The sequence below is a fragment of the Anas platyrhynchos genome, chromosome 11, assembly GCF_047663525.1.
Source record: "Anas platyrhynchos isolate ZD024472 breed Pekin duck chromosome 11, IASCAAS_PekinDuck_T2T, whole genome shotgun sequence".
NCBI lineage: Eukaryota > Metazoa > Chordata > Aves > Anseriformes > Anatidae > Anas > Anas platyrhynchos.
In genome coordinates this window covers 13,737,041-13,760,576 of record NC_092597.1, presented here as the reverse complement: position 1 = coordinate 13,760,576, position 23,536 = coordinate 13,737,041, and the positions used below count along the sequence as shown (strand labels likewise).

Here is a 23,536-nt window from a genome sequence, read left to right as displayed (position 1 = left end):
GTTAAATTATAGCCTGTACTTTTGTCATCTCTCTTACAGCCCATTAATCTGAGGCTGAAAAGAAACACCCAGTCTTGACGAACCTAAAGTAAAGCTTAAAGTTCAACCTCTCCTAACGTGACACTGCTATCAGAAGGATCTCAAGTCCGACCTTGCAGGATGTGTTAAATTTTCAATAGGTGCAGACATATAGTACATGAGATACTAAATTATACAGCAGCAAGTCCAGACAAAGGCAAGAAAGAGATTGCTCACTGACAAATCCTCCGAGCATATAATAGACAAAAGAACGACAGTTCAGGTCTCCATGATGTTTGGGGCTGCTTCTGTTCTGCACTCACAAAGGGCCTGGAAAGCAAGCATTAATTGGCAACAGCAAATCTCTGGATTTTATCTTATAGGTAGCAGTAAGTAATCTGATAAATAAAAAATATGATGATAGAAGGTAAATATGAATAATTTACACCTTTTAACACAAAGAAATTAGTGAGACAGTTGAAGAACTCTGGGTCCATTGGTGCTACAAATTCATGCCTAAGTTCACTGCATTACAGAGTAAGTATTTACAGACCTACCTGTTCGAGTTTAAAGATGTGTTGGTTGAAGTAGTGCTGCAAGCGCTCATTGGCAAAGTTAATGCAGAATTGTTCAAAACTGTTATTCTCATAGTCTTCAAACCCAAAAATATCAAGTACTCCAATGGATAAAGTCTGGAAGGAAAATAAGAATGCAGTTTAAAAAAGAAAAACATCCAAAGTGAATGGATTATTTGTATGCAGTACATCATCAAAGCCATATAAACATAGTTAAATATACTTAATAGCAGGACTTTTAATTTTTATTGGAACTGTTAATATTACACCATCTGGAAGACTTCACTTACATCAGAGAGACAACATGTAACTTTAGAGGTCTGGACAGATGGCCTTTTTTTTTTTTTTTAAATAAAAGTCCTTTCAGAGATAATTTATAGAAAAATTGCCATCTTTGAAGAAACTTGAACCCAGTTCCAGGTTTTTCTATTGGATCTAATATAGCAGTTTGGGGGAAAACAAGGGTAGGATTGGAAAAGAAGCTCGCACCATGAAGATAGTGCACAGAAACAGGCTTACAAGATAGACAGAGTGTCTATATAAACACAGCCCAGCTGTAAGCCTTCCAAAGTGCTTGTCTGAACCTCCTCTAGCCTGCCACAACTTCTTGAGACAGGCATCAAGACGTGGGTGCACCAAGAGTTTTTATGTGATGTCGCTGTGAATTCACAGCTTTCTTTGCAACCTGTTTCTGCTATATGTGGTTCCTGTGTTTCACAAAACTTGAGAATCCAGAACCTCTGCAGTCAGATGGATTTGAGGAGCACAGGGGAAAAGGGAAGTGGGGCTGTGGCAGCATATAAACCTTGCTCGCCTTGGTAAAGAGCAGCTGAAGTAAGCATAATTCCTGCTGCAGCATTCAAGCCTGTATAGAACTGTTCCGTCAAACAAGTAATTAATAATGAGTTACAAATAAAACTCAGCTTGTCCCTATCTAACAAGTATATTGCCCCCTCCACAAGGAGCACTGAGCATGAAGGGCATGTGCACAGAGCTCCAGCAGCTCACCGTTAGCAGCCTTTGCTCTTCAATGAGCTCCCACGTCTAGCCATCATCCCACTTGTGCACAAAGTGCTCTGTTCATATATTATAATTAATTAAATTAAAATAGTTAGAGAAGTAAAAGCATTAGCACTGGTCAAGTGACCCAAAGCTCAAGCAAGGAGGCAAACACCTCTCTGCTTCACCCGTAAGAACCCACGAGCTGCTGGGCATCATGTTTTTAATTTTATTGGTCTTATCTATGCTAAGGATTTTGTAAAACCACCTTCCTAAGGCTGGTGTTATTCCACTGCCAGAAATATAAACCAGACTACCCACAAGGCTCTCCACGCTGCAGTTTGACAGTTTTCAACAGATCACATAACGTGGCAGTAAAATATTCCTTCTGTACTGGGTCCATAAACAGAGAGACACCTAAAACTGAAGGAGATGCAGCTGCCGTGCACTGGGAAGCCACACTTGTGAGTTGAAGCTCTGGGGACTGTGGCTATGCTAACAGTCACACACGCAAAAGCACAACTGAAAAAGCATATAAAGCACAGCAGGAACACTCCCAAGTGCGCCTAGACCATTTTTCCAAAAGGTCTTTGGCCCCTTTATCCTCCTCTTGCCTGATGTTGAGGTTTTCCTCCCTATTCCAGGGCCGGATGGGTTTTACCTCCTCACCCGCAGCCTTGCCTGTTACAAGGACGACTGTTGAGAGCCCTTGGCCAGCTTCCCAGAGGTTTGAATCCCCCTGGCAAGACGCCTGCAAGAAACAGCCATTTGGCCAGGAGATGGAAATTGGAAGCCTCAGGACCAAGGATGGAGCCTGGCAGAGTGATCGGCTCATGCTCCTTCCCCTGCACATCCTAACGATTCGTTCACGGACCCATTCATTAACCCTCAGACTGAGAGGTAAATATATATATATTTTTTTCTTAAATCTCCTTTAGTTAGCAGATCACTTGTTTTATCTATAGGATACATAAAGATGATGATGGAAACACCAGATAGTGACTATTTTGAATCCACGGTACTGATCAGCCATCCGCATCACCCTTGTGTAGGCAAATCACAACCCCAACTCTTCCACTGCCATGCAAACTTTTCTGTACAGTGCAAAAGAGCTCCCAGAATGACTCAAGATCAACATCTTTATTACTGCGACCAAAAACAAGACTTCCAAGAAATAACTGTTCCCACTTTCAGAGTCCTCATCGCAGTGCCTATGCGGGCTGCACACGTTTTCATAAGCATTGCGTTGTTTCTGTGTGGACATTGCTAAGCCCCTACCTTGAATGAACACTTTAAATTAAACACAGACAGCCTTTCACAACAAAATTTAACATGAAATAGCTGAGCACAAATAACCTCCCCCTGTTTTTAGTGCTGATGAAGTTACTGTGTCCAAACCGCTACTGAAATACTTTTTAATGTGCTGTATGCAAGTAAGTTTATAAAGCAAAATAGAGTTATTAGATATAGAAAAAGTGACTATTTCACTTGTAAAAGAAGAAGCCTATTAAAAACGTTTCATATTTTAAAGTTCCTTTTCTTCAAGTTTCTATGAAAGTGCCACAAAAAACAAGCTCAGAAGTAAGGTGCTCAAACAATGCTGTATTTGACATCACTGCAGCCGTACAAGATGAGCATGGCTGGGGCTGTCCTGGTTGTCCCACTGGGCAAAGCAGCAGTTCCCTCATCTCACCTCAGTTGCGCCCAGCTCCTGACTGCTTTTGAACAAGTAGATTTGCAGTGTGGCTTTAGCCACACACTTTCATGCAGGAGAAACAAGGGCAGTGCTCTGTGGTTTGCTTTCTGGTGTGGAAGGCAGAGCCGTGGAGTTCCCAAAAGAAAGAGGTCAACATGTTCAAGTTGGTCCAGCTTTTGAAAACAAGAACTTGTGAATTTCTGTCTATTTCTCTGCCTCCTGAGCTGCTTTCCTCCAAAAATCTCACTCTACATACACACAAAAGGGTTGTATTGTTTTTTCCGTTATAAAACAGCACAAAACCTTTCACCAATACAGCCACTTCTAACAGAAAGTTGAAAAAATGATTTCCATTGAGGTGTGAATGAGTGAAATTTTTCTGTTAAAGTTCCAGACTCCTTAAAGCATGTAATCTGGGATTAAGTTTACAGCCCAATATATAATGAAAATAATCAAAGGAGTTTTAAATTTAAAAATCTGTAATGCTTCAGTTTCAAATTCAGACTTCGAACAACTGCCATGTGGAAATCATGCCAAGATGCAACACAATTTAGATTTCATGAGCTGAAGTCTAGCTTATGTCTTAATCTTGTTCCTTTACTGAAACTAACATTTAAAGAGAACAAGTGCGCAGCAGTGACAAGCCTGCGAGTGCGCAAGCCTGCAGCAGGACCAGCAGCAGACGAGCGCACCAGTATACCAATCTATAGCAAAACTCCCGTAATTAAAAGCCTACGTCTACAAGGATTTTGAAATTTGTGCGAGCCCTGGGCTAGGAATCACTCTGTAGTTGAGATAAAAGTGGCCTCGCTCTTTTCTGGAAATGCCACAGCTGTGAATCAGGGAGCTAAATGCCACGCAGGGGCCTCGAGGGCATTCTGCAAATGACAGCCTTGGAGCTCAGTGCTCCACAGCTCCCAAATTACCTATAAACATCGACTGTCGGAGCTGACTTATTGTACCCCGAATGCATGCTGGTGATGTCATTCCAGCTCTGAGGTACTCTTTGGCAATTACAAATGGGTTTGTTTCAAATTCTGGGGAAAAGGAATAAAATTAAACAATATTCCAACGCAAGCCAATACTGTAAATACAGAAAACCATCACCAATAAATCTAAAAGGATTACTGCAATTTGTATCACCACAACATACACGGTGACATATGATATCAAGTGTGAGGCAGAGATTTGTTATGAATTTGGAAGTTGGGACCTGAAAACGATGAACAGATGCGCACTAAACCCATGAAGCGCTCAGCAATTCTTCCTCTGTTTCAGGTCAGACAGCCAGGAATGAACTTAGTTGATTAATTTAAATTATTTAGAGGCCATGAATTCACATTCACCGTCATAAACACTTACAGAGCACCTCCGCTGAACACAATGGGGTTATTTAGCAGGAAAGGAAGATGCTTCACAAGAACCAAATGGGAAAGCTTAAAAACCCCCTTGAAAGAAACGTCTCTCGTTCAAACATGATCTGTACTATATCATCATTTTAAGCGGCAAGACGGACCTCTAACAATTCTTAACCTAATTTATGGAGGGGAAATTAAATAAAAGACTCTCTGAGGTTTAGTAATCTAGTTCTCATGAGGAAGAAACGTCTCCGACCTCATTAATAAAGGTCAAATTTCGGACAGCTTGTAGGGTATCACGAGCAAAGCCATTATCAGAACAGAAACTAAAAGCTAAAGGGAGAAGACCAAGGAAAACGGAGAACACACCAGCAGCGAGTCATAGTGAAACTCGTACGTAGTAGTGCTGCTGTAAGCATAAAACAGCCCGTTTCAAATGACTATTCACAACTCAGCTCAGATATAATGCACTACAAGTCCTGCCAGCAAGCGAGATAAGCCAAATCCTACTGTGCTTTCCCAAAATAATTCACTGTACATTTAACTAAATTTGGATATCAAAGGTCTGATTTACATCTTTCAAATACTAGCTTGAAAAACAGTGGAAGAGTGATGACCGAGTGTTTATTTTTTTTAAATCTAGCTTCATCTCTTGATCTTCTCCTTACTGCTGATAATAAATAAACACACATACTGGGATATAAAAAATCTCTCCATTCCCATTGTCCCAAGTTCTCTTGGGGCCACAGACTTTGTTAGGACCTAGGTCTTCTTCCCACCTATCAACAAAACAGCCCTCCAGAGATTCAAAAACCACCACCAGTTTGACCAAGTCTTGGTCTACAGAGGTTTGCTTCAGTGGCCAGCTGCTCTTCCCCAGCAAAAAGGCTTTGCAGGGTACAGAGATAAGTTTTTACAGCACGCAGAGCAGGGAGCAATGCAGGATTTCATGTGCCTGATGAAGATGCAGCTGTGTGTTTGGAATATTTGTCTCTTTCTCCAACTTCATCATGCACCAGCAAAATCCTGATCTACCACAATCAGGCAAATGACACCTCTGGTTGAGCTTGTTTCTGCAAAGCCTATATGAGCTGGAATCAAGGGCTTTTAAAGGGCAGCTGAGTACGAGCACTGAAATCAGACTTTATGCTCACAGACATCCTTTCATCTTCACTTCCGTCACCAGCCTCAGATACAGTTCTGCTCCCACATACACTCTGAGTTCAGATGGTTTTGAGTCTTATTTTACCTATGCAAAACATGCCTGCCACACAAGAAGTTATTCTGAGTTTGAGACCCAAAGTCTAATGGCCTGTAAGCATCTACAGTTCTGCCCTGCTGTGACAGGCTAATAGCAAGCAAATGGTAATGTCCCAGCCTGACTTTGTATGTAAATATTATGGAACACATACTATTTGGAAAAAAAATCACCAATATTGGATCATTAAACAAAACAATCAGTATCTGAGATGCATCTCCTTGCCAAAGGAATCTACCTTTCATGTTTCACCAAATACACAACTGTCTTTTTTCCTGATGGCCCAGACAAAACTTTTGATGACTTGAAAAAAATCAGGGAAGAACACAATGTTTTCTGTAAAATGTTAAACAGAAGGAAAAGAAGCACATTCAGTCTGAAGATTCACTAGACATCAACAGCTTCAAAAAACTTCCCTTGTCAGTAGTGTCACCGCAATACATTAAAAACAAACTTTATACAAACACATTTATTTGCGGTCTATAATTACTCTCCTCTAATCACCACAAGCATTTCTGTGCAGTTAGATGAAGGATCGGCTACACTGCAAGCCGCTGCGACTTCGCTCAGTCCTCCAGCATGATTCAAACACAACGTTAGCACTCAGTGAAACAATCCTCTTGGCAGCTTCAGCCTGGATGTATGACCCAGAAAAAAAAAAACAAAACACAAAAAACGCAGTGCTGGCCTGAGCCCAAAATTTCCAAGCCAAGGGTAGCTGGCAAGCTGCAAGCGCGTGAGTGCGTGTCCACATATATACACGTACATGCTCCGAAAGCTTCTCGAGGGTCAGCCCCTGTTCTGAGCGTGGATGAACATGGGACAGGTTTGGGAACACTGGAGCAGAGAGGATGTCCTGGGTCACCGTGTCCAGCCCCTGCTATCGCAGGAAATGTCCTGTAATCCCTTCCATAAATTCTTTGGGAAATCGGTTAGGCACCGTGCTGATTTCACTCTTCCCGTCATAGAGCTTTTCCCTAATTTTGCTCTTCTGCGAATCAGAGAGGTCTCTTACCTTGCTATCTCCCAATGCGACAGGTTTTTAACTTTTTTGGATTATTCTTATTGAACAACTTCATCGAAACACCTCACGTTAGCAAGATTTCCAGTTTTTCCCTCAATTACATGTGGTCCTACAGACTTACATGAGGAGGAAGAAGGACTTGGCATTGCTCCTGGAGGGGGTGGGGGACTAGGCTTTTGTGACTAAACCAAACCCTTTTCTCCAGCTGCTTTGAGGATATATTATTTGAGGCGCTTCTCTGTTCCTGGCTCAGCAAACACCACTTAAAATAATGATATACTCAGTCCGAAATATTAACAGCAATGTTCCACGAGGAAAAGTTAACTTTACGTTAAGCAATTTGCCACTAGCAGCTTGTGTAATGTTTTATCCCGTAGTTACCTATTTTAAAACTGAAGTGCATAGCCAAAATAGCTGGCAAGACGTTACCTTGGTGCTTTCCTCCATGTCCTTCGAGTTCAGGAGTGCATGGTTAATCCTGAAAACTATCCAGTCGAAGAGGGCACTGTATAATGATTTAGCCATGGAGTTTCGCACGGTCACAGCCTGAAAGGAAAAAAGGAAAAGGGCGATTGGAAATGATTCATGCTCTGCACTGAAACGTGTTTCACCTCTTAAGCAACCACGTACAATGTTCGTATTTTGCCCTCGCCAAAGCTTTTGTCTACTGTTCTAGTTTATGTTGCATACACCACTGGTCCTGAAGCCATCGGGTGTTTGCTGTGATCCCTACGCTGTTCTGCTCAGCCGAACCATGAGATGTGCCCTAGACTTTAGCTTGGCTTACCCTGGTGCATTCAAGTGGATGATGCATGAGATCACACAATAAATCCCATCACCAACGGAGAAAGGAAATAAAAACAAAACGTGTATTTAACTTCACCAAGAGGACCGCAGATTTATTTGTGGAGAAGGGAAGAGGAGGGGGAATACTGCACAGCAACCATCAAGCAGGGTGGAAGCGTGTGTCGGGGCAGGCACCGCCTGGTGCCAGTGGGAGGCTGAAACCCACATAGTAAATCTGTGAACGGCGCTGAATATCCCAAGCTTTCCAGGCACTACAGCTCTCCTAGAAAGAGAACTAACGCTTCCCCAGAGGGGCCTCAACATCACAGTCCTCTCAACCACGACATGAGAGATTTCTCTCGATTGACAGTGATGAAGACGACGTGTAAAGGAGGGTCACCAGCCCACGTTTCTCCACACTGCACGTGCTTTGGCACAGGTAGCTACACACCAAGCCAGAAAGCAGCAATTCATACTTAAGGGCTATCTTTGCTTGTGATTCCTTGGTTTAAATTTTTACCTTGAATTGTATTATGGTGCTTCTGCACATACTAGTCACCCAAAACCTTGCAATACCAGCAGTGACCATCAAGTCATGGCTTGGTTTTAGCTGCTATGTAAGAAGAAAGAAGGAAACAGGGTTCATACACAACTAATTCAGTAAAACCTTGAACCATAACAAATCAGCAGCTTTGTATACATCGCATTGAAACCCTTCCCACCAGACCTCTAACCAACATACGAGAGCTGTGCAGCCTCATGACACCAACCTGAAGCAAAAGAGCTAAGCTCACGTAGCATCATTTGTTTTCTCTCAGCTTGCTTCCACCAAAAGCTCCCTCTTTTCCCCTAAATATTTTGGGATGACGTCTTTAACCATGATAGCATGCTCTTCTGCCAATGTTTTGCTCCTACATGCAATTAATTCAGTCTGTGGTCCTCTGTCTAGTAGGTTGCAAGTGGGGTACCAGGAGCCCAAGCATGCCACCCTAAGGATGTTCACAAATCCCTGCCTCTGCACATTGACACTCAGCCTGATGTGGCCACAGCCGTCTCTTGCTTGGTGGCAATAAACACTGCCAGATAAGCAACGTAGGAGGGCTAATTATGAAACATTACAACAATTAACGAGGAATCATTTTGGGGAATCACTTGTCCCAAACCAGCACTGGGATGAACCAAAACCAAGGGTAGGATGGAAATACGTGAGCAGTGGGGCCGAGCAGTCTTGTGCTGCAGATCAGCACGGTGCCTTCAAAGGCCCTGGGCGAGCTGCTGAAACATTGGGGTTATCCAACAAGCACACTGGAAATCAGCTGGCACCTGGAAATTCACACAGGGTTATGTATTTTCCAGTAACTGCTTTCTCTTCCCTTTACTGAAGGAAAGACCTGGGGGAGTTCAGAATTTTTCTTGTTTATATTATAAGCAATATGGAAGGGGTATTTTTTTCCCCAAAAAATCGTGTGGGGAAAGATTTCAGTCATTAATGCAGAACTACCTCCATGCTCTCTCTCAGCCTAATTAATCTGGTAATGCTAGAAAACAACTGGTGCCACTGTCACCCGCTGCCACCAAACAAACCTGTCCCTGGGGAAGGACAAAGGCTAAGGCAGAGACGCTTCTCACTGCTGTAATGATCCGTCCAGCATAAACCAGTCCAATTAACTGGTCTGACACAAAGGCATGCAGTTAAAACCAAAAACCATTTCTATATAAAGCCAATGAAGAAGAGCATTGTTTCCTCTGTACAGTCCCATATGGTTTTCTATTACAATAGACTGTTTTTCTCCCCTCTGTTATAACGGAGAGCTGCTCTCCTTGCTCTGCTCCGGACCCAGGAGCCCCAGCACGACAAAAAACCCCAATCTCTGATTTCCAACAGTTATTTTTACACACCATGTCTGTAGCAGACAAGCTGGCAAAAGCAACATATATAGAATAAGAGGCAGGGGGATGCGTATGTACACATGGATCTCATTTGCGAACTTGTTGGCTCCTTATAAGCCAATTTCTTCTCTTGTTTGTACCAACAAATCCCGATAACTCTCGGCAGCCACGCTGCCACCCTGGGCTTGCTGCAGCGCCTGGCCCCGTGCACGCAGCATCGAACCATGCAACACCTGCAGAGACATGCACCTACTGCAGCTGACTGGTTTTTAGCACTTCTTCGCACTTCAGCAAGGTATTTGTTCTTCAGAACTGATCCTGCATGATGTTACATTATAGATAAAGTCCCTTCTCTAGCCTAAGTACATATAAACTGCACGAGGGAATATTGTTTCTTTCCAAATTAAGCTGCTACAATTTCAAGAACACGGTATCGAGCTTTCCCCCAAATTGCTGAAATGGATCGCTTTGGAAACAAGTCTTCCACCTCCTTTTTTTTTTGTTCTTTTCTTTTTTATCTTTGGCATTCATCTTGCATTGCCACATGCCACCGTGCAGACAGTTTAAAATAATGTCAGCCCATAAAGCCCTTTAAATGCAGAAAGGCTAAAAGAAAACCCACACGGCAACTTGTCCCCTTCAGCACGTCTCGCTCTTATTTTCTCTGCTCAGTGGGATAGCATTGCTGACGAGAGGCTGTGTAAAGGATGCTCTGCCTGCCCAAACCTCCCTGTTGTTCACAGCACAATCTGGTGCACAATATTCAGGACTTGCTCATAATTACTCAATAAAGGAATTAGCCACACACTCACATCCACTCTGATGCAGCAAAGCATTTAAAATACATGCTTACAAATCTTTTCTGTTTGAGGATTTGAAGGCTTTAACTTTTCCTGTGTGATTTAGTGATGGCATTTTCTTCTTTCCAAAGTGCTGGCACTCAGACATAATCAATGCCACCAAGCTCACGACATGCAAATGCTGCATGCATCGTACACAGCTGAAACAGTTTGTACCTGGATTTATTAGAGAAGTAAGAGAACAAACATGCACGGCCTGCTGAAGGCAACACACAACTTTTAACTAGCACGTATGTTAACTGGGGATGCCCTTTGAAATACACGGCACATAGTATGCATGTATGGCTTGTCTCCACCTAGCCTCCCTTCCTTTGCTTTTACTGATTTATAACCTAATTCCTCTAAGATCACCACATTATAAGTCCTTCTGATTTAACTCACATTTTTAAACTGAAAAAAGGCAAAAAAAAATTGCTTACAGCAAACTCTCAACTACACAAAAACAAATGGAAGCTCTACAGGCTGCTCTACCAGTTTCTTTGGTCTTTGCAGTTGTGAAAATAAATAGTCCCATGAAGTTCTTCCAGGGAATGGTTCAAAATTCCTGCTTGGTATTTTGAAGCAGCATTTGTGTCATCTCCAGCTTCTTGTCTCTTGCATGTCTCGTTACGTGACCATTTAGGCAGATCTCTAACACTGCAGCACTCATAAAATTCACTCACAAAGCAAAATAAAAATAGCTCATGCGATGCCAAAACAATCTCTCTGGGATCAAAGCAAGCACAACATCTTGCACACACACAGAAATATTGCTTACTGATTCAAAAACAAAATAGATCAAACGCTCTTGAATGTGGTGATGCAGGAAATAAACTGAAGACAAGGTTTTAATCAATAGGTTTCCTGCAGATAGGACTGGCAAGGAAGAATATTTGATTACAGGCATTGCTGCTTAGACGCTAGAGGTGCCACTTGCTAGGGCTGGCCAACATTCCCTACTAAGATGCTTGGTTTTGTTCATAAGATTGCATTGCCAAAGCAAATGGCCCTTGAGTTTTCATGATGGGCATTAGATTCAGGCTAATTTAAAAGCAGATCTACTTTTGGAAACGTCTTCTGCCACAATGAACAAGGGGCGACAGACTGAAGAATTAAAATCTCTCTTTGAAGCATTTTGGAGCACGGACTTCAAGTCTCGGTAGCGGCAGCCTGTGTTTTAGAGATGGCAAAAGATATAATCTTAGAAAACCAAATTTGCTCAAATTAAAAGCCTCTGCAAAACACATTGGTAGACATTCAGGTTGTTAATTCCTAAGATTACAAAGTCTCTTGACATACGAGCTCATCTTCTGTCTGCTGGTGCTCACCAGACGCCCTATCTGCCACCCCCAGCACCATCGCCCTGGCGCTGGCCTCCCAAATTCCTGCTGCCCTGCTCAGAAGCAGTGACTCAAACAGCAGGAACCAGAAAAAGGCCGTACGTGGTGACGTACAGGGTGGTATTTTAGCACACCCTCTTTCTGCACTGCTTCTGTGAGGGGGGTGGGACGGACAGAGCTGGTACAAGAAGAACTCAGGTTGTTAATAAATGCCAGAATGGTTTCTTTCACCTTGTTAAGTATTCAGAAGCCACAGGAGCTTACACGTAGATGACCTAGTTGAAATCATCCTTTTTGTTTCCTACAACCCTGGTTAAATCAGCAGCTTTTTACTCATTCTGACACAATGTTTGCTTTAAAAAAAATAATAACTGAAGGGAAATAATTTCATGCCAGAAGCTGCAGTTTAGCCAGGTTAATTTTATGGCTTCAAATACCAAAGAAAAAAATGCCACAAATTTAGTGCTTCGTGAGCAAATGTGTCCCTTCACTTTCATGCGTGTGTACTGGATGTACCAAATCTAAAAATCTGAGTAAAAAAAAAAAATATATTCTTACTTCTTATTCCTCTTAAAAATCTCACGTCTTTCCCCAGCATGCCCCCCTGAACATACCCAGAGCTCCAAGACTTCCAGAAATTGTGAAATTCCTGCTTGGGGCTTGTATTTGTGCAAAGTCCACGCTGTCACCGCAGTGTCACAAGCTGCCTGTTTTATAGACTCTGGACTTGATCCTGGAGCCAAAACCAGGGCAGTCCGCAGCTCAGCTCTGTGACCCCATTAAGGCAGGCTATGGGGGTAGCACCAGCACTTAAGCTGCACCTACCTGTCAGCATGCAATCGGATGGGAAATCTACCCCAAAACACCAAAATGAAACGCAGGCTGCCAGCAAGGTAGCCCGTCACATCTCAGCTGAGCTCACTCCGCTCATTACCCGTTTATAGGGCTGGATGCAGTTGGTGCCCAGTGAATCCTTACCGAACACCACTCTTGACTTCATGCTCTCAACAGAACCCATTTGAGAAGAGGAGGTGGTGTCAGACCTCCACGTCGTGCCCTGCTTTGGGATTTTCAGCTCCCCACAGGCACGGGTGACTTTGAGATGCCCTCGTGCCGTCACGCAGAGCCCTCGGTCGCGGTGATGCCAACGCTGGCTCCTCGCCCTTTACCAACCTAACGTGTCAGCAAGCGTGATTTCAATTCAAACAGCAAAACCATAAATCTTTAGCAAGTTTTCAGCCTAAAGGAATAAAAGCCTGGAGAACAGAGGGTGGAGGAAAACAAATCCTGAAGGGCTTTTAAAGGCAAAGAGCGCCCGTTTGTCGTGCAGAACTGCAGCAACATCCCAGGGGCTGCACGAGGACCAGAAGGCAAACAGAACCTGCTGCAGAGAAAGTGAGTAAGACCCTGCTGGAAGCGATATGGCTTTAATCAGGCACTCCCATGGCCAAGGCAAGCATTTTCCGGAGTGCAGACCCCACGATCTCCAGTGAGATCCAGAGAGAGACAAATTCAAAATCCTCTCCCCACCTACTCTGTCCAAACCAAACAAACCAGAACCCGTATCTGTAACCGGCCTCCGACATCCAACTTTAAACATTTTGACCCAAACAAAAACACAGCATAAAGGCCTCTTGCAACCAGTATAAACACTTCCACTAACATTCTGTTGAAAAAATGCTTGCACAAAATAAATAACCATTTCTGTGCGGTGCATCACTCGACACAGTGCCTCCAAAAATTAGAAGGCAGCAGAAGTAAAGTGAAGTTTGTCGCTTTTGCTATCGCTTGGGAAGAGTGTTGCATCAGTGCACTGAAAAGGTTGGGTGATGGACACTTGGGTACAGACAGGGGCAGATTTATTTTTTATTTATTTTTTATTTTTTAACACCAGCCACTGAGTGGCTCCCTTTAGGCCAGGCACATTGGACAGCAGGAATCTGTTATTGCAGCTTTTGGGTCACTATTGGAAGAAAGGTGGCTTTTTTTATATTTTTTTGACCCTGCTTACTAAATACAGGCTCAGATTATCAGAAGTGAAATTTAAAAGCAGAACTGGAAAGTAAGTGTAAGCACCAAACTGAATTGAAGCCCTGGGAAGATTAAAACCCTGTAGAGTTTAATAGTGGGCAACCCTTATCCTGCTTCTTCAGCATTAAACAAAACTATGAAACATCCACAAAGACGTGCTGAACAATGCTGTTGGTCAACACAATGTTAATAATTCAGCAATTTTGGGTCAACTTGATGTTATTACATCCTCTCCCCATTTTTCACCAGGGGACGAAGCAGACACGGGAGCGAGGTCAATGCATCCACTCCAGAATTGCTAAAAGCCACGAGTACTTGAAAACAGGATGTTTAAATGCCATTTCTCAGGCACAAATTCATAGGGTTCTAAAAGTGCAAACATGTCAGAAATGTGCTTTGTGTATCAAGGTCCCTCTTTGTCCATTTTTCTGCATTTCCTTATGTGTGTGTGCATCTCATGATAGACACTGTCGGCGTTATTTGCTCACACAGGGTAAAAGCCTGTAGCCAGTCCTTGTATTCTACAAATGCAAAATTCCCATTCATCCCCCAAAAATCTGACTTTACAAGCAGTTCTTACTGCAAACTTTCCCGTAAGAACTTGCACTAATCTCTGCAAATCCATTTTTTAGAACATAAATGCTCTCAAATGCAGCCACAGAAACTACCTACAAACTTTCGTCTCCCAGTAAAGCCAGAAATCCGCCATAGCACACACAGAGCTACAAACACATGTGTGCACGTGTTTCCTGCCCTCCAGGAAGAAAACAAGCAGCACCCGCTCTCCTTTCAGGCTGGGATTATCAAATACTTACAAAACCAATCACAGCAGTTCCAAGATAACAAGTTACATTTCTTTGCAATGAGTGTGAAGTTTGCGAGAGTTTACGTAAAACGCAGTAAAGGCACAAGTTAAGTTCTTTAAGTAAAGCCACTCACCATAAAACACTTAAGGTTTGCTGCTTGTGTACAACAGAAATGGAGATTCCTATTCTCTACAGGAAATAAGATATGAGTGCAGGAAGAGAGGAAATATCCCGCTCTTCCTTAGGGCCTTTGATAGACTTCCTATCATTTCTATACAAGGATGAACGGTGCTTCCAATGAAATATTCACGGAAAAAAAAAATCAGGATTCTTCCTCTTCAGGAAATCCCTCAAAAATCCAATCTGTATACATATTTATAGTGCCTCTATGGGGGCTTTGTTTGTTTGTTTTTCTTTTAATATGTGGAATACATTTTCTCTGTGTTATCCAATGAATCAATTTTCATTTCTGCTCACAGGGATTTGGCAGTAAAACCCAGGAACCTGCTGATAGCCCACAAAAAAAAATTAGAGAGCTATTATCTGCAGATCACACACAGGATTTGATTTTTGTTATAATTTGATGTCTGTTTTAAAATCCTTATCAGCCATTCCCCTTTTTCCCCATTTATTCTCCAAGGTGAAATTCAGCTGCATAATTACATTTGTACTAATTCTAACATAAATGTCTTATTCCAAGATGACTCACAGGAAAAAACACATTTTAATACACACTGAATTTTGCCCTTGGTATTCAACTAATGTTTTCTTCTGTTGCCTCCTTCAATCACTGCTGTGGGTTTGAGCAATATCTATAATTTTCAAGTAGGGGGGAAAAAAAAAAAAGGTAAAGAACTATATCTGTTATCTTATTGCACTCAAAGTATCGACAGAATCATGCTGCACATGTGAGTAAATGCTGGAATAAATCAGCTCCTGCTCTTAAAAACATTTTACTTTAATATTGGCAATGCTTAGCCAGCGTGATTGGCAATGGTTAACCAGTGAGATCAGAAACAGCAGAAACAAGAGCACTGCCAGCTCCCGTAACACACCTACTTTTCATCTCATACAGGGGCCGAATCAACAGGAGCAGGTCTTGGGCATTCAGCACACGCAGGCACCTAGGCGATGACATTCTCTGCAGCTAGCATGAATTACGTGAGCACATAAAGCAGACACAAAATACAGTTTTACTTAAATCTAGCTCAGAGGTACTCGATTATCAGGTTACTAATAAGACCGAGCGTGCATGCATATGGAGTGCTCGTGTTGGGGGAGTACCACAATAATGTTAAAATTTAGTGTTCATGTCTGCTGCTGTTACTGCTCAGTGAGGGCTGGGGAAGAAAAACATTTGTAAGGTGGATTTGGCTTTTTTGGTACTTGCACGGACAAGAGAACAGCTGAGGCAATGGTTGTTAGGTCTGTCACCCCCATTCTGAAGTGGAGCAGCAGATAAGGAAGGGAGAGATGTGTGGCTGTGAGGCTGAGCTAGGGAAGGAGCAGAAGACAATCAGGCTGGTGATGAAGTGTAGTAGCACTGCATACAAAGCCTGGCTGTGCATCAGATCCTCTCTGTGGCTCACTGAAGCTGGGACAGCATGTCACTGGACTGCCAGGTTTGCAAAACAGATGCATAAGCTATAAGCTGCTGGTATTAGGCAAGGTCTAAGTCCCTCTTTTTGTCCAAGCGCAGGTTTCGGTGACTCTTATCTAATGTCAGGTTCAGCGGGTCCCAAGTCACACGTGTGCACAGAGAACGAAGGCTTCCTGCTGCTCTACTCGCTTTCTGTGCATTACCCGAAGTGTCATGTGTCTGGTTTGCATTCACAGCCGCGTCCTGCGGTGAGAGATAGATTAAGCAGCTTTTGTGGTTCCCCTTTGGGTCACAGGACATAGGCTGAGACAGGCAGCCTTAGCTTTTTTTTTTTTTTTTTTTAAACAGGGGCTTAACACCCAGAGGAAAGTACTCTTGCAGGATATCAGACTCAAGCTTAATCCCTATCTTGGCATCAAGGAGTATTATATCATACTCAGGCTGAGCAAGGATGATGTAATTTTCCATGCTCATATTTTATCTGAGCATCATATTAAAATCCTGTCGTTCTCTGGCTTGCTTTTCCTAAGAGATCTTGAATTGTTAATGCATCATGCTGACTCGAGCCTGGAAAAGGCTTTTTATGATTTTTGTTTGCATTGATTAAGGACGAGGAAAATCTTTAGAAGGGTCACAGAAAGAAGACAGGGAACAGCAGATGTAAGAGGAGTTTAATTACCGAAAGGGAAAAGCTAGTTTAGAAATGCTATGAGCTTTTCTATAAAGGTTCATTTTTAGCTTTTATTTCTATGAATGTAGCAGCAAACAATATACCCTCCCAAAAGCCCTAAGCCCTGCACTGCCCTAAGTGCTGGTGTCTGAGCTCCCAGCTGGCTGCCACGTACCTGCAGAAACCTCCTGCTGTCACCCTGAAGCCAGGGGACAACAGGGGGTGGCCTGCCAGGGGATCAGTAAACCCAAAAGGTGTAAGTGTCCCTCGTGCTTTCCAGACCTCACTTGTCATTTGGTGGACTTTACAATGAGAAAAAAAATAGACTGAAATGTCATTGCAACACTGAATCGTTCTCCAATGCAACACTGAAAGAAGCATTTTAGGTATTAGAGATATCTTTAAGTCACTTATAAAGTTGTCAAGAGGCAGAGCTTTTTGTTGTACTAGATTCCAACTTACATATCAAATGCTTATTAACTTTAACTTGTCTTGTGCTCTCCCTTCTCTAGTCCTCATTTCCCAGCACCTTCCCCAATCTCTTCCAACCAAAGGCCTGTCTCCCATCTGCCCGCCTGTATCGCTCAGAGGTAATCAAACCACGCAGACACTTCCCAGAAAATCCAAACCACAACCAGAGCAGTAAAATCAGTGGTTATGCCCAGTGAGACAGTCTTCCTGTCTCAATATACCATCAGGTTAACCAGACAGTCCTTCAGAGCTTCCCTGCTAGTCTAGCAAATAGGAAAACCCAACCTTTATTATTATTAAAAAAATTATATATTTAAGATGTTATTCCACTCTTTTCATCATGTGTTAATTTGCTCATCCTTGCCCCACTCTCTATCTCGCTTATGTTCCCACTGAAATCGCCGTTCCTGTACTAACACGACTTCTAAGGAATAACTTTCCCCTCCTTACTCATCCTCCTGTCATCATATGTACATAAATAGGGAAAACAAAGTGGAAAATCTGAAACAAGAACAACAACATCTCCTGTGGGTGTCAATTGTATCTCAGCTGGTGGTAGGCAGGACTGAAGAGGACAGATGGGAGACCCGTCATTCCCATCACGAACTGCAGCCTGCCTACTATTTATTTTTAGCGCTGTTTTGCAAGCTCCTGTCTTTAATATTGTTGGAGAGATGAATATTTGTAACACGCTCTGGTCATGCTTTTCAGAAAAATCACCCAGGTTACAGTTAGAACCAAACTAAATCAACAAAGATCTCTTCAGTGATTTTCTCAGTCTCCATGCTGGAGCCATGTGGTTGCAAACGTCATCTTCCTAAAAAGATTTTAGTCAGTCTTCAGCCTTTGTACAATGTGGTTAGAAAATGTGATCTGTAACAAATTAAAAGAGAAAAAGAACAAAAATACCCTCTCTTCCTGAAATAAAACTCCTCCAGAAAACAAGCCTGTGGTTCTCAATTCTCCCAGTGGAGGAAAGGATGCAAGGAGAGATGTCCTACTGAAGGCGTGATCGTGAGCTCAGCATAAAGAGCTGCCGAAGGACAGTCAGTGGGCAGCCAAATTTGAAGGCAAAGGAAAAGAGAAGTGCTTTTCTCCACCTGTGTTCACCCAGAGTTTGTTGTATCAACAACTGAGATCCCACTCAGACTTCCAGGTCTTCCTTTGTCTGTGTTTTCACAGTGGAACCGGTACATAAATAAATTAATGGGTTACTCAGTGACACAAGAACAAGGCATGTGACCTGACCCGAGGAGGAAACCGTAGGCTACACTTAGGGAAATTTGTTCCCAAGCTCACGGGCACCATGTACCAGCATTCCAATTGTGAAGCACAACACATGGCCAAAAATAGCACTTCAGCTATAACAGCCAAATCCTGCCTTTCTGTTGGCCCTTCCCAAGCAGAAGATGTGATCGTAGAAAAACTTGTTTTGCCAGTCTATCCTTGTCCTCACCACAGGTGTTGTGTTTTGTTTTTTTTTTTTGGCAAGCCTTCTCAATGCAAAACGTGTCCTTGTCACACCTCAACTACTCCAGCTACGGAGGCACAGTCTGTGCCACAAACCCTGTCCAGCCACCGAGCTTCTACACCTCGTCCTACATCACGTGCTGATGAACAGCCTTATCAGCTGGCTAAGAAATCAACTTGGATTTACTCAGATTGAGACTATAGAGAAAATCCCATATTCCTACCATCAATACCAAAATTGCATGCTGCATGGGAAAAGCTGACTTGCTAATTCAGGAATGGGTGGTTTCCATTCTTATAAAGCATTGAGTTTAGTGTAAATTTAAATCAAGAAACTACTAAGGACACATACTAAAGGGATTCTATGAAATTAAAGCACCTTTTCAGTAATCAAATATAATTAAAAGAACCTTTAACGGAGTCTAGAATGGATTTGATGACAGAAAGGGCATCTGGAGAGGGGAGGCTGATGACAGGCAGAGCACTCTATGGAAAGTCACCATTTCTCTTCCTAAAGTCCTTATTTTGGAGTCCGCTCAGAATTCCAGAAAGCTGAGTCTTCTATTTTCCAAACACCAGTGCCAACTTGATAGCACAAACACTGCTGATACACAAGAATTTACAAGGCTGCATGGGCACAGAGGAGAAAAGTGAACTGAACAGTTCTGGCACAGCAATGTTTAGATAGGTGCTGTCACCATGAAGCTCTGCAGCTTTGGGAAATTCTCATAGACACGAGCTCCATTCAGCCAAATCTCTGCAACATCTGCCATGCACAGCTTCACGGAAACATGAGGACACACAATCATATTACACTGTGAAAAAAAAAATCATCAAAGCAGGTTAAAAAAGACCCATCACTGATGGACTCGGTCTTCCTAACAAAAGAAAGATGCTGCATCTCACAATGAAATACGTGCAGCCCACCCATCCTAAAAAAAAACAAGTGTCTTGGCTAGTCCATGCTCTGCCACCAAACATGGCTGTACCTGGCATTTTGAAGAGGAAATGAAAAACCTAATCCCATAAAGAAGTTTCTTTTGAAGTTTTGCATCAACAGTGCCTTCATATTCTGAAGCAGAGACACTTGCAGGTCTCTTAAAAGCTTTGTGGGGTTCCAGGCTTATTCTATTAATATTTTTCTGTAATTCTGAATATACTCATCAACATACCAGCTCTTCAAAGGAATCCTGCTAAGCTCCAAACGTTAATGACCTGTGGTGACAATGAGTCTCATAGGCTAATGGTGCCTGGTATAAGTAGGTGCTTCCAGCAGTTTTGCTCCTTTCTACTTTATTAAGTGTCCTTATACGTCAGGACTGAGAATATTCATCCCATTTTTTGCATGCTATTAATTATTTTGTCTCCTTCCCACTTTTTCCCCTCTGTTATTTTCAGTCTGTTAAGTGTTCATAGTTAGTTGCAACTATGATATTTTCCTTTGTGCTTTTTTTTTTTTTTAACATCTTAGATAATGTCACGCCATTTGAAAACTTGGCCGTGGAAATCCATTCCTTTTCTCTCTATAATGGTCTGAAAAAGGCATCAGACAGTACCACCACTAGCACATGAGCTAATGAAACATCACTCAGCTCTTTGCTGTAATGAAATACTTTTTTCCTCTCATTAAGGTCTGCTCCACAAGGCTTCGCTATCTCGCATTTCTGCCAATTAACTGTTACCTCGCTGAAAATAAAGTGTTCCCTGCAAGCTCAACCCCAAACACGGCACGGCTTATCATCTGAAATAACCATCTTGGGAGTATCTCCACGAACACGCCAAAATTCATCCCAAGTAAAGACAGCTGGGGTGAAGTCACACATCATGACATGAAGAAGAGATCCGATGGCTTAGTGTTACCAGAAGGGAGAGATGTGCCAGCCCCATCAGCTACTCCTGGTCCTGGCTCCTCTCTCCTTTTCTGAACCCAGCACAAGGCTGGTGTTTGCTGGCCTTTTTTTGAACCAACTCGACTTAGCCAAAGGACACAAACCCAGCAGTGCCTCCTCTCCCAGACTCTCTCCAGGCTGGCTAATTGAGTCAGGACAGCCCCAGGGATGACAAAGATGTGAGAATAGCAAGCAGCAAGAGGCAAGTAACCTCAGCCCCTCTTCACACCATCCTCAGAGGGACTGCCGAACCGCAACCTCCTGCATTTTCATTGCATTGACTACGCAGGTCCAAAGACCCCCTAGTCTTTTCTGTACCTAGCAGATTTTCACAAGCCTGAATACTTCTGTTAGCAACTCTGACCTGAATTGCATAAGCGCTTTTCCAAGTAATCATCGGCTGATTTCACACGGACCTACAGCTGCACGTAATTATGCAGAATAAAAAGCATTTTGCAGATTGAGAATACATACAATTGCAATTTGGGCGTTCAGCATCCATCACAGAAAGGTTACAGTGTGCTTCCATGGCCACGTAACTGCCTGCATCTAAGAGCCACGTGCTGAGTTACTGGCACAGAGCCATTTAAGAAAAGATATGATAGCACGTTATATCCTGTATAAGCTTGGAAATAAAAGCTTCAAAAAAATATTACCGCTACACGGAGTTTTAGATCTAGGGACACTCACAGCCATGCAGAGGGACTAAAAGAACTGCTTGCATCCCAGGTCTTGCTGTCACCATAAAGACAAGTGCCACAGTGGCAGAAAACTGCCTGCCTTCCTTCTGTTGTGCTCCACCACCTCTGCTTGCAGGGATAGTCTAGGACACACCACCCCGTCCCTTTCAGGTCCTCTGGCTTTTAAGATGGTTATTTTCCACTTACAACGATGAATACACATTCAATTAACCAGAAGACATTTACTGACACTCATCAAACAAGCAGCTCCTAACAGCTTTCCAGACTTGAAGGAATTGAAGATTCGAGTTACTTGTTGCCCAAGAAGTTGTCTCACATCTTTCATTTCCCTTCTCTTTGGTGTTTTCACATCAGATTTCTTCAGAAAGTGTAAATTAATTAATTAACTAACCCTTCAGGGATAAAAACTCCTTGGTCACAAGTAGCTGACAACTATACAGGTCTGTTAAAACAAAGTCTTTTTGCAAAGTCATTGGCTTAAGTAACGCCAACAGAACTAAATGAATTGAAGGCATCATGGAAAAATCTGTTTTCTGGAAAGATGTAAAAGAGGATTCATTAACAGATGTATTTACTCTGATAACGAGTTTCTTTCTTCCTCTGATGAAGAACATGGAAAAACACACTGAGACTCTGGTGAAAAACAGAGAAGCAGGTGACAGACGCCAGCACGATAAGCAGAACAAACGGGATGGGAACGAGGTGGGGACGGGTGATGAGCTCCGATACGGGGCTTGACTCCGGCGCCACAGACAGGGGGAACAAGCTGAAGAATGCAGTGGTCGATCGGAGAGAGAAACACCAGTCAAGATGGATTTCAGAGAGGTAAAAGACCAGATTAGTCAAGGCACAAAATAATTGTCTCGGAGCCCTGCAGTAAGCTGAGGTGGAAAAAAACAACAGAATTTTTTGAATTATTCAGATAGAAGCAGGAAGACAGATGTGGCCCAGAAGGGCAGTTCTTTGCGCAGATTAAGCTTAAGATGATGCTCAGATTACACACATAAGGAAGAGTGATTTTTTTTTTTTTTTTTTTTTTTGCTAGCAGCCCCCAGGTTCTCCAACAAAGCTTTGATTGAAGTGCTTTGCTGCTGGACCTGCTGCATATTCCCTACCAGACATAAGTCAAGCTGCTTAGCATTCAGCATGTCTGTTGTTTTTTCTTTTGGATACCTGAAATGTGTCTTATGAAACTTTTCAACCTGCCAGGGAGGCTGCAAAAACACATGTAATGATAGATGAAGAAATGAAGTCTGGAATTGAGGGTAACATTAACTCTCAGAAGACATTACTTTTCTGCTGCCATTAAAATCCCATTTTTCTCCATTTCATTTACGTGCCTGTTGCAGTTCACCTTGCTAGGAAGGAGAACCATGGGGGCACTTCTGCAGCCACAGGGAAGGCAAACCTGAAGCAAAACACCACCCAAGGAATCGATGACTACTCTCTTGCTCCCGTAGCCAGATCTTCTCTTTTGAAAGGGTCCTCGCTGCCACATTTTGTTTGCTCACTCAAGTGGAATTGGCCAGCTCACTGTTATCAAACACAGCGCTCGCCCTGCACAGACACACCGTGGTTTCTCTGGAAATCCATTAACTGCTGCTGGCTACGTTAATACACAGGCTCGATCCTGATAAAGACGTTAGCAGCTGTTTTAGGCAACGAACCTAGACCTCTGAACAAAACTACAGCCTTTTATGTCTGTGCAGTCTTTTCTTAGTTTATCTACAGCACAGAGCTTCTGAACCTTAGCGCTAGACCAAATTATGCAGTCATTTCAAACACTGCATTAAAATACCATCCAGCTGCTATAAAAGGAAAAATGAATGGTTCCAGGAGGCAGCTCCACAGCAGACAGCCCACTGTGGGTCTGAAGATAAGAGGCAGCTGCCAGAGGTAAATATAAGCATTATTTATGGATGTGGTGTCCTTGCTCATCTGAATTTCGACAGCCATTGGAGATGCAGACTGGATGTGTACAGGAAACTCGCTCCCCACAGGGCTCAGCTACACAGGGGGTCCAATCAAGCCCACGTTTGCCATTAGTTCCAAAAAAAGGAGTGCAACTACAAAGCAGGATTGCTTTTTACCTTGTAATAGCCTGAGGACAGGCAC

The 23,536-nt window shown here is 42.8% G+C and overlaps 1 protein-coding gene across 18 annotated transcripts in view; it reads right to left on the bottom strand.

The window, feature by feature from the left end:
• MYO9A (myosin IXA) overlaps window positions 1–23,536 on the bottom strand; it is a 186,293-nt gene that overhangs the window by 71,097 nt on the left and 91,660 nt on the right. For all 18 annotated transcript variants that reach the window (XM_027466498.3, XM_027466508.3, XM_027466503.3 and 15 more), the window contains 2 exons: window positions 7,358–7,474; window positions 576–710 (listed from right to left, as the gene is read on the bottom strand). In XM_027466498.3, the coding sequence (XP_027322299.3) occupies window positions 576–710; window positions 7,358–7,474 (252 nt within the window). The remainder of the gene's footprint in view (window positions 1–575; window positions 711–7,357; window positions 7,475–23,536) is intronic.